Source organism: Papaver somniferum, unplaced genomic scaffold, assembly GCF_003573695.1.
Source record: "Papaver somniferum cultivar HN1 unplaced genomic scaffold, ASM357369v1 unplaced-scaffold_70, whole genome shotgun sequence".
NCBI lineage: Eukaryota > Viridiplantae > Streptophyta > Magnoliopsida > Ranunculales > Papaveraceae > Papaver > Papaver somniferum.
This window is the reverse complement of record NW_020649860.1, coordinates 4,742,488-4,755,020: the sequence shown is the minus strand read 5'-3', so window position 1 is coordinate 4,755,020 and position 12,533 is coordinate 4,742,488. Positions and strand designations below refer to the sequence as shown.

Below are 12,533 nucleotides of genomic sequence, written 5' to 3'. Positions count from 1 at the left end.
TGCTTGCATGCAACATACTGGTACACGGAAAATATTTTACCTGTATTTCTTTAACCCACTGAGCATCTGAATTTATACATATTCTCCATGCAGCTCTGACTAAAAGTGCTTGGTTTAGAATCTTCAAATTCTTAAAACCTTTCCCTCCTAGATTTTTATGTAAACCTAGCTTCTTCCAAGAAGTAATGTACATGCCTTTCTTGTCCATGAATCCCCACCAGAATTTACGTTGCAGAGAATCAATCTGCTTGATTGTTTCAGCAGGTACTTGTAGACAGTTCATCGAGTAAGAAGGAATCGTGTTGGTTACAGTATTGATCATTAGTGATTTACTGCATTGAGACATTGAATCTCCATTCCAAGCAGATAATATCTCTTTGACCCTATCAACCAATTTAGAGAAACATTCAGTCTTTTTCCTCCCAATTAAGAGTGGTAATCCCGAATATCTTTCATTGGAATTCATCTTTGGCACTTTCAGCCTTCTAGTAAGTAATCTGCAGAATCTTTGTGGAACACCAACACTGTAATAAACGCTGGATTTATTAAAATTCACTAACTGACCTGAGGACGCACCAAAATCTTCAATGATTTTGAGGAGATTATTAACATTATGAATATCAACACTGGTGAACAAGAGACAATCATCCACGAAAAATAAGTGGGAGATTGGAGGTGCACTTGGAGCCAATTTAATGCCTTGTATCTTGTTGTTATGCTCAGCATGAAGTAATTGACGAGAAAGAGCTTCCATAAAAATTATAAATAGGTAAGGTGATAATGGATCACCTTTCCTAATACCCCTTGTTGGTTGATAAGCAGTACATGGTGCACCATTGAGGAGAATCGAGATTTTTGTAGTGCTAATGCATTGCATTATCAGATTGCACCACTCTTGGCTAACACCCATTTGTTGCATGACGTCTACTAAGAAGGACCATTCTATCCTATCAAAGGCTTTTGACATGTCCAGTTTCAGAGAAAGTTGCTTGATTGATTCTTTTTTATTATTCATTGTGTGAATGATCTCTTGAGAAAGATGTATGTTGTCTGATATTTACCTGCTTGGAACATATGCAGCCTGAAGTTGGGATATAATCTTTCCCATCATCTTCTTTATTCTATATGAAAGAATCTTCAAGATAATCTTATACGAAGTGTTGCAGAGAGCAATTGGACGCAAATCTAAATGGAATTGCTTGTTCTTAGTTTTTGGGATGAGAGAGACATTTGTAACATTTAGACTCTTTAGAATGAAACCAGTGCGGAAAAATTGCTTCACCATCTCCATCACATCTGTACCAACAATTTCCCAATGTGTTTTTAAAAAACCTGGTGGAAATCTATCCGAACCAGGTGCCTTCCATGGCTTCATATCCTTTAGAGCTTTAAGGATTTCAGCGTTTTATGGTATTCGAGTTAACTCCATATTATTTGAGGTTGTAATAACTTCAGGAATGCATTTGAGAATAGTATAATTTCTTCTTGGTCGTGAAGTAGTGTGAATATCACTGCAGTGCTTGACTAATAGCTGCTCCAGGTCCTCCTTTGTAGTGCACCACTGTCCACTCTCAGTTTTTTAAGGCAGTAATATTGTTTCTCGATCGCCTTCTATTTGCATTAGCATGATGATACCTTGTGTTCTTGTCCATTTGAAGATAATATTCATCTCTTGCTTTCTGGCCCCAGAAATCACTTTGCACTTGATGCCAGTGTTCAATCTGGTTCTCAATATGCTGAATCTGCTGATTAATATCAAAATTTACATATTATTGTTGAATAAAATCCATTTATTATGTAATATATGTATATTGCTTTGGATGTTACCAAAATTTTCTCTATCCCACTTAGACACATAGCGCCTAGTGGTAATGAGATGTTTTGATAACTGAAAGGCATGTGAGCCATTGACAGGTACTCTCCAAGCAGCAAAACTTTCGTCCTTGAGAGACTCATCACTTTCATAACATTTAAAGTATTTCCAATTTCTTCTTCTATCCCCGTTAGTCAAAGAAGTATATAACATAATACGGCAGTGATCTGACACAAGTTGAGGGAGATGAATAAGTTTAGCATCAGCAAAGTGAATGATCCATTCTCAGTTTACTAAAGCCCTATCAAGTCTTGATCTTCTGATTCCAGTTCCATGAACATTGCTTGACCAAGTGAAAGACCTTCCAGTGTACCCTAAATCTTCTAACCCAGCATCATAAATAAGCTTGATGTAAGGGGAATCTCTTGAACATGAAGCAATAAAAGTAGAAGTATTATAAGTATGAGAAATATTAGAAGATCCACATATTCGATTTTCATTCTTGAAGACCAAATTCAAATCTCCCAAAACCACCCACGGATGCTTAACATTTGAACTTAGATTTTTAATATAAGTCCATTGTTTCTTCTTATTATTAGGATAAGAAGAACCATAAATGCATGTTAGTAACCACTCTGGCTTCGATGGGTCATACTTCACCAAACAGTTAATAATCCAAGACTCTGCATTCACAACTTTAAAAAGAAAGCCATCTTTACAAAGGAGAATTAATTCTCCATCCAATCCTATGGAAGATACTAATTTACTATTTGGATATTTGAAAGGTTTAATAAGTTTTCTCATTTTATCTTCTCCTATTTTGGCTTCTGATATGAAAATAATGTCTGGGTTATACCTATATATCAAATCTTTGAGATGGTCTCTAGTAGTTTACTTGGTAAAACCCTGACAGTTCCATGCTAAGCCCCTCATTGTAACAGGATATAAATCACAGGTGAAAAAGAGCAATAATGAAGTAAATAAATTAAACAAAATCTATCAACTTTATAAATGTTTGCAGTGACTAGGAGAATAGTGTGTGCAGAGTATATTACCGTAATTACATGGCCATCTTGAATTTGATTAGCACCATCCAAAGCATTTGCAATATGATTTTCTCTGTCATCCATTATTACTCCATCCATAAGTTCAACATTAGCATCCATATTATTGCCCACCCCACCATGAGCAGCTAAGATTGGACCTTGTATGGAAGGGCTAGACCCAAGGGTTTGAGTGTTTTGATTCTAGCTCGTTTAGAATTTATAGATTCATCCGTATCAGCAGCTTGTTCCTTATCCATTTCAATGTGGAAAAAGTCATCTCTAATGTTTTCCTGATCAACAATTTCTTTAGCAGCGGCATTGTTTTTAGCCTTAAGATGCTCTTCATATTCTTCCCGTATCTTGGATCTTTCTTTTAAAATTTCAGCCACTTCTTCACATATGTTGGTATCATGATCAATGGTGTAGCATTCTGAACAAACACTGTGAGGTTGTTTAACCCAGTGATAGCGAATCCAAGTTGGTTCTCCTGAGTGTGTGTTCCACCATTCTCCTCTTTTGAGAGGCTTTTTAAGATCTATCTCAATTCTCGCAGTTATCATATTCCCTGAGCGCGACCTGCAGTTTCTAGGATTTGTGCTCATTTTTTTACCCAGATCTTCAATAGCTTCATTCACAACCGCTTCATGATGATGTTCCAGCAGCAATCCCTTGAACTGAACATTCCATTCTTGTTTATAAAAACCGTAGTCTTTTTATATGCAATTGTAGTACTGTACACCTGTAAAGCCAGTAGGTTTCTCTGGACAATCCAAGGAGCTTTTTTCAAAATGTCCTTCATATCTTGGTCAGAGTTAAACTTGAAAACATAAAGATATTTTCCCACAGTTCTGACTTCCCTTCTCCTGTAGTTTTTCCATAGTAGATTTAACTCATCCTTCACTTATGAGGCTTCGATCTCATCATCATAAGTTACTAACTTGTCAATCATTATTAGCAGCTTCACTAATATTCTTTGTAGACCCGATGGCACCTCTAGATCTTATCTAAGTAGTATTCATTATTTCAGTGATATCACTTAAGTTGCTGGGACTTTGAGTATCCATTTCTTCAAAAGCTACAAAATACTGTCTAGGGTTTGGATATCTTTCTGGTTTGCAAGTTTGTTTAGGGTTTTCTTTTTTATCATAACAATAGCAGTTAATGTGAACTATGACGCATATAATTTGTTTCCTTAAATCAGGCATAGAATAATTCCAAAAACGGAAAAGATTAGATTCTCTGGATAGCATGTGCATGCATTCCGCATAATAATGAGATTTCCTAGAATGACGGATGGTTATGGGCGGAAAGTTGATTTTTTGAATTTTTTTAACTTGAATCGGGTTTTGACTCAGATAAAAACAATGGTTGCTCATGGTTTCAAACATTTGAATGGTTGTGGGATTATGGTTCTCATACTGAGAAAAACTTAACATTAAACTTTTGTAGCTTGACAAAATTGCCGAATGGAGAAATTTGTTGACGGGCAAAACAGCCAAAAGTGACAATACTGTCAAGAGAAAGACGCAAAATCTTTGAACATAGATCCAAAACAGGATGTGGTCCATATCAAGATCAAGAAGTCCTGCAAGAGGAATTAGAACTCCATTAGATGTGATGAAATATCAATGAAAATGGAAAATAAGCAGAGAAATAAAAGATAACTATCAAATAATCAGATGACAAAAGTATTATGATTAAAGAACGATAAACATGAAGGAAAGAAATTTAAAATATAGAAATCATGATAAAGATCAGAGGTGAAACAAAAAACTAATCAGGATTTGTAAATCATAAGAAAAATTATACGAAAAGAGATCACAACATATGAAAACAGGGAAGAAAATTTTAATAGTGAGTTAACTCAGTTGTCGCCCGATTTGGATTTCCTTTTAATCGAGTTTATATACAAGGTATATAGATTTCCCTTCTTTTTAGAGCGTCTAAAAATGAACGTCGTTGGGATACCTCTACAAACTAGGGGATACAAAAAAAGACAAACGGATTTCCCATTTTTTCTTCTTCTTTATTTTTTTTCTTCTCTAAAATCTTATCAACCCCCTTTTACCCCATTTCGATTTTCAAGGTGATTTCAACCAACAATAGAGATATTATGAAGTAATATTAGATACCCCTATGTAAATATTTTTTTTGTGACCCAATTATCGTTCAAGTCGGCATTGGAGAAAAAGAAATGTAATTTATTCCCAAAATATGTTATTACTTGTTTTTAATTTAGGATTAATGGAATGGTATCGTTTCCAAAGATCTGTAATTTGTTTATGATATAGTGTTTGTTTATGATATTTTGTTTCTCAGAACAAAGCAAATTAAATCTAAAGATTATTTCTTTGCGGCGAGTATGTCCAAGGAAAAACAATGGAGAAAAACAAAAAAAAGAAAAAAAGTTGGTAAAAAAGAGAGTCGGCACAGTCTTCATCTTGAAGGCCATGCCGAAATCTTCTGTTACATCCTTTTAAAAGGGAATATTAATTATATACCCCTAGTTTTCATACCCTACAAATATACCCCTACTATATAATCAAATATACCCTTTCACCTTATTCACTTATATATAGATTACATTAATATCCTCTATATTAGAGCATAGCTCGGTTGAACCCACCAACTGTTTTTATGTCAAGTATGATTGTCATTTTTTAGTACCTAAACTCATCTAGAGTCACTTGATTAAATACTAGAGTCAACTTTGTTTAGGTTAGACTTGAAAGTCTAGGAATGTTGAGACATACAAGTATTACTTCGAAGACCTGAAGAATGAGAAGAAGTAACGGAAACAATGAGGACATCATCCTTCCACTTGAGGTTAGTAATACTGACTTGACTTGTTTCCATTCCTAACGTATTTTTCAAGTCGTATTATATTGAATACATAACATGCGAAGCTGTATATATATATAATACTCTAGTGGTTAGACTTGGTCATATCATTATGATCAAAGTGTCAAGGAACTTATTAAATTACGAAGTATAAACACTTATATTTTGAACTTCGTAAATATGACAAACGAAGATCTGAAGACGACGGAATTTTTCTTATTAGTTTTGGTATCTTATGAATTGTGTGCGCAAACCTTGATCAGTTGGGATCCAACTAGAATCATGTTTATCTTTGATAGACTTGATTGGTTAGTTGTGTGAGATCGGCATCACCTTAAAGTATCTCTTTGAGATCTATATTGATTGATTGCAAATCTAGAGTTTGGTTATTTCGGTAATCAAAGTTTAGGTTGATCTAACCAGACAAAGGAGTTTATTAGTTTAAACGGATTTTTCAACGACTCATAATATCTTATTACCAAGATTGAATAAAGTAGTTACCAAACAGATTTATCCTTTACTGTCTGAAATACGATCAAAAGGATTGGTGATTCACGTGCGTGACTCTAGAAGTCGAAGGTGCAGGGATACTAAGGAAGCTAAGTAGCTAGGGGTAGTCTACTTGGTCTCAACTAAACGAAGTTGGTATTAGATTTTGTATAGCAGCTTAATTCTGAGAGTATTGTTACCTTTGTATAACATCTAAGTATCTAGGGGGTAGTCTACTTGGTCTCAAATTATGATGCACTTTTTGCTAAAACTAACAGTGATATTGTTTAAAAAAACTTGAGTTGGTGATTAAAGAAAATCAAAAGTTAAAAGGGGAACTTGATAAATTGAGAAAATCTTTGTCTGATCAAACTCAAGAGGCAAAATCTGAGCAAGAAAAACTGATTGAGACAATTGTTCTAAAAGATAAAGAGACTGATATCCTAAAAGGAGATCTACAACGTCTCTCAGGAAGTTCAAGCAAAGTTGATGCTATGCTTTTTGGACAAAAATATTCTGGAAATATGTGTGGTATAGGGTATATAAGAAAACCTTGTCCAAGTAACAATAAGTTTGTTCGAGGTCAACCAGCATTGTCAGAAGGTTGTGAACAAAAAGGTGATTTTTTTTATAGCCTTATGATCCGTCCCTTCTGTGGAAGAAATTTCCACAATGTAAACTTTTGTTGGGATTCCAAAAGGAATAATAAATTTATGAAGAAACTTCGTAAGGGCAAAAAAAAATCGGAGTTTGATCTTGATAAATTTACTAGGTCCAAAAAGGAAGTTGCAGACACTTATAGTGTCAAGATAAATGAACAATATAAAGAAAGAACACAATCCTCTGTATTGATAAATCATCCACATGATGTTTATATTACCTATGGTGAGATCGACTCTTACCCCAACACACATTGATTGTTTTGGAAAAATGCATCCTCACTTTTTGCCCAAATTTTTTATATGTGCTTGGGCACGATTCAGGAATATGTTCAATTAGTAGGTAAAAATAAACTCATGATCGGTATGTTTCACTGTTTTTGGGTTGAATATATTCGGTCTCACTATACCAGAATATATTGTTCCTTGATTTTCTCCTATCTCATGTTATATATCTTTCATATCTGAAAGAAGATTATCTTGACAATAATAAAGAAATTGGTGAAAGTAGCTTCCTCTCTTGATGATATGGCACTATGTGCATCGGCCATGACTGAAACTCAAGATGCTCTACAACCTATTAATCGACAAGAGTTTCTAAGAAAACGGATTCTTACTGTTAAAAGTTGTATTAGGCATCATGAACTTATGATCAAGGATTCAAAGGAAGCACTTATTGATCTTCAATCTCAACTGTTTGAGATAAACAATCACTCTATTGGAAAGGAAAGTGCTCGGAAGAATTTGAATCTAGAATTCGAAAGTGATGTTCTCAATATTTCTTGAAGACACACTTTTGAAGGAAATAGACTATTCAATTTGTTGATTTATTTCGATATTTTTTATAAGGTCTCTTTTGAATAAAACTCTATGAATAAAATTATTATTTTATAATCTTTGTTTCATTATTTGATAGTTTCTGATTGCATATCCTGTGAATATATTTTATGATATTTGCTTTCGGATAGTGAGATGTTTAGCTTCACTTTTTATTAACCAAAAAATTTGATCTCATACTGTGACTGCCCTTATGATTTGTGTGGCTTTTTGATTTAGCGGGATTATTTTTCTAGCCCTTGTTGGTAGGCTTTAGCAAAGGATCATAAGGTGTTCTGATTGAAACTCATATGTGAAAAGTCACAATATGTTGATAATCAATTTATGTTTACATAAGTTGTGTTTAGCATAACATATGTGTTTTGGGTTTAAACTTTTTCTATTGGAACGCATAAGTTAAAACCGATTCAACCTTTTTCTGGGAAAGGTTGATCTTGTTGTTGTTTTTTTGTTCTTGCGAGAGGATGACAACTAACTGGGGGGGAGTTCTTATTTGAACTTGCGCTTAAACGATGTATCTTTCTAGGGAGAAGTGGCTGCGGATTTTGAGGTAACGATTTTTATTGTTAGTTAATCGTTTTTCCTGCTTAAGAAAAGCCTGAGTTTATTGCATATATTTTGCTTTTGCTTAACAAAATTTTGGTACAATTGATATGTTCCATTATATCGTATGGATTGATTATTGCGATTCAATTGTTTCCGGTTAAGAAAAATTGTGTCAATTTATTTGCCTTATGATTTTGTATCTTCTTTATTGTCTGGCATCAAGTGTTTTTGCTTAACGAAATTCGGTGCAATTGCGGTGCTTACATTGGTTATATTTCTTTCAAGAGAAAATATGAGGTCATTTGTTTTCGTAAATACGGAAAACGAAGATCTGAAGATGACGAAGTTTTTCTTATTAGTTTTCGTATCTTGTGAATTGTATGCACAAACCTTGATCGGCTGGGATCCAACTAGAATCGTGTTTCTTGATTGGTTAGTTGCGTGAGATCGACATCACCTTATAGTTTCTCTTTGAGATCTATATTGATTGATTGCAAATCTATAGTTTGGTTATTTCGGTAATCAAAGTTTAGGTTGATATAACCATACAAAAGAGTTTATTCGTTTAAACGGAAGAGCCTTTGTCAACGACTCATAATATCTTATTACCAAGATTGAATAAAGTAATTACCAAAAAGATTTATCCTTTAATGTCTGGAATACGATCAAAAGGATTGGTGATTCACGTGCGTGAGTATAGAAATCGAAGGCACAGGGATACTGCGGAAATTAGGTAGCTAGGGGTAGTCTACTTGGTCTCAACTATACGAAGTTGGTATTAGATTTTGTATAACGGCTTAATTCTGAGAGTATTCAAAACTGGACTAGGTCTCGGGGTTTTTCCTCATTCGGTTTCCTCGTTAACAAAATCTTGCTATGTCATTTACTTTGTTTTTCGCATTATAATTGTTATTATAATTAAGTAAATTACGCAACATACGTTAATCCTAACTACTTGACTTTGATCCCAATAGTCAATCGGTTATTACTGTAACTATTATGAAGTAAATATCTTGTTGAGTATTGTTTCGACCTCGTCCATAAACAATCACACAAGGTATATGACTTAAGTTGTATTGTCTCGACTTTGTTCATAGACAATCACTAAATAAACCGAACTTATAGGTTGACATTTAAATGATTGTGGTGTATCTTTTCACTCTATTATATATAAATTTTGTCTTATTTTCTCACATAAACATATTTCTTCATTCAGAAAAATAAAATCATTTGACCACCAGCACTCCACCACCATCCTACCACCGCCACCTCCAACTACACCACCACTCCAGCGCCACTAGGACACCACCGCCACCCGTCCATCGCCCCCGCCAGCGCCACAGTCCACCACCACCACCTCCAACTCCACCAGCACCACCACCACCAGTCCACCGTTGTCGCCTCCACCACCACCAAATTTGGTGTCAACAACCGAAGTTGCTCCAAAAAAAAATATGGTGTCAACAACCGAAGTTGACACCATAATATAATGTCAACAACCGAAGTTGATCCCAAAATCAAAAATCATAAAAAGAAAAAATGGTGTCAACAACCGAAGTTGGTCCAAAATTAAAAGTTCAAAGATAACTTTACTAGTATATATTCTAGTTTTTTTCGTCAACAATGGAAGTTGATCCCAATGAATGGAGTCAACAACCAAAATTGATACAAAAAATAATGAAAATATTCCAGTTCAATTGTGTCAACATAGGAAGTTGATCCCAGTAAATGGAGTCAACAAACAAAGTTAACATAATAACTGAAAAAAATACTCCAGTTTTTTTATGTTAACAATGGAAGTTGATCCCAGTGAATGGAGTCAACAACCAAAATTGATACAATAACTAAAAAAATACTCCAGTTTTTTGTGTCAACAATAGAAGTTGATCCCGGTAAATGGAATCAACAACCAAAATTGACACAAAAAATTTGACATATATGAATGAGTGAACTTGGCGTGAGTCGAACACGCATCATCTGACGTGTAGTCAGTCATGCTACAATTGCACCATAAATTCAACAGTTAAAGAACTTTAAAGCTATAAAATCCAACTTAATCATCACAACCAAAACAAAGGTATTCTTTAATGCAAAAGCTATTGCAATAGACCCTAAGTTTTGTAAAGACCCAAAAGAATTCCGACCAGAAAGATTCGTAACAAAGAATATAGAATTTAAAGGGCAAGACTTTGAGACGGTGCCATTTGGTATTGGACGGAGGGGTTTCCCTGGTATTCACTCTGCTTTGGTCATAATTGAACTTGTTCTTGCAAATCTTCTCAACTTTTTTAAGTAGGAATTTCCCCTTGAAGTCAAAAAAGGGAGAAATCGATATGCATGAAGCTCCTGGGATCGCAGTGCACAGGAAGATTCCACTCTTATTGGTCACTGCCGCTGCAAATGTAAACCCAAGTGTGTAAGAAGGTGGGAAGCAGCTCATCAGAGGCGTTGCTTAGGTGATGCAATATGAGACAAGACATGAACCCTTTACACTGTTGTTCCATAAGTTGATCTGTAGTCGCAAAATTTGTACCCCACTCTAAAAAAGAACAAAAAAAGAAGAAGAGGGATATTACAACACAAAAAGGCCCTGGGTACACTGTATCGTCCAAGTCTCGTCCTCCAACACGAAGAACCTAATAAAAAGAGTCACATATCATCCTATTAGACAATAAAAATGCCACATTCTGATATCAATTAAACATGTAAAGTCAAATTCAAAATATGATGCTAATAAAGGAGAATGAGAATCTGCATAACAACACTGCCTCTGCATGGAACTAGTGGGACTACGAAAGCCCTTAGAATAGTCTAAAGATGAAGAAACAAATCCATGTGTACCATGATAATTGTTGTCCTCATAACTAAACCAACGAGAAACCGGTAGTTTTTCCTACTTTTAACTCGTATTACGAGCTAACGCATAACTAACCATGAACCTTTGTTAAGCTACTAGATCATAGTTTCTTAGGACCCAACAAGCTTCTAAAAATTCAATAAAACACAAAAGATATTCTAATTGATATAATGCATGGAATGGTGAAACTGAACAGGAAAAGATGAGCAATGATGCAATATGAGACAAGACAGGAGAATTCTAATTAATATATTCCTCGGAGGAAACACATCAAACTAAAAAAAAAAAAAAGAGATGGTACCATTTGGTATTGGACAACCATTCCCTAAAAAACGAACAAAGTCGACAAACTCAACAACCAAAAGCTTAGAAGTGAGACCACTTTATCTCAGGTAGAAATGGAGCAAACAATTTTGGCTTAAAAACCTAGCTTAGCTAAATAACAATTTGTTTATTTATGAATATGAATACTAAAATCAAAACCAAGAGAAATGTAAATAACTTCTGAATTTAAGATTAAGAAACAATGCACTAAAAGAAATTTGGAAGAGAAAATACCTTGTCGTAATACTTTCGGAAGTGGTTTTGGCGAAGGCAGTGATAATTGCCAGAAGTATCACCACTACCACCATCTCCCAACAACCACAGCCACACCCAATCTCCACCATCACTATCACCGCAACCACAACCAGAACCATCATTATCTCTACTGACAATTAATTTCATCATTCTAACCTTACCACCACTTATAACAACAATCATGTTAAATACCACCACCACCAGAAACTTAAGCAAGAGAAAAACGATAATCAATATTTAATTCCAATTTATTTTCATCACCAGTTTAAAGATAGATATAACTTAAATTTTATCTATAGAACGAAATAAAAAACATCATACCTCCTCCTTTACCACCGGCAGCACCACCACCTTCATCAAAATTACTTCTTGAGCTTCAATAATTTGAACAAGTTCAATTCTAAATTTCCTCAAAATCTAAAGCTAAAATCAAATCTCGATCTATTTCAATCTGATTCGGAAATTAATCTTTATAAGAAGAACAACCCCTCTCTGAACGCGAACCATATGATGGTGATGATATTTTCGATTGATTCCGGATCTATTGGACGCAACGTATGTGGTGGTGGAAGTGATGGTGGTGGTGGTTGTGGTGGTGAATCTGGTGATGGCTGAAAGAAAAATGGAGGGAGAAGGAGAAAGAGAAAATTTGGTCGATAGATTCCAATCGGTGGAAACAACGTCATATCTAGTGTATTATCGAAAGGGTAAATCTGGTACTAAAAATTCAATAGATTCATTTCTTGAAGATGGAGGGTGTATTTATTGTATGATAAGGGTATTTGTGAAGCCCAACAAAACAAATGGCACTTTGTTCAATTTCCGCTTTTTAAGTGGTTCTGTATCCATTTGACATCTCATATCTT

General features: G+C 34.7%; 1 protein-coding gene across 1 annotated transcript; it reads right to left on the bottom strand.

Moving 5' to 3' along the window:
* Positions 1-10,433: 10,433 nt before the first annotated feature.
* LOC113343945 lies at positions 10,434-12,310 on the bottom strand. Its single transcript, XM_026588030.1, has 3 exons — positions 11,989-12,310; positions 11,647-11,874; positions 10,434-10,867 (listed from the first exon to the last, which is right to left on the bottom strand). The coding sequence occupies exons 1-3, from the start codon at positions 12,022-12,024 to the stop codon at positions 10,610-10,612; spliced, it is 522 nt and encodes a 173-aa protein (XP_026443815.1). The 5' UTR covers positions 12,025-12,310; the 3' UTR covers positions 10,434-10,609.
* Between the last annotated feature and the right edge of the window lie 223 nt (positions 12,311-12,533).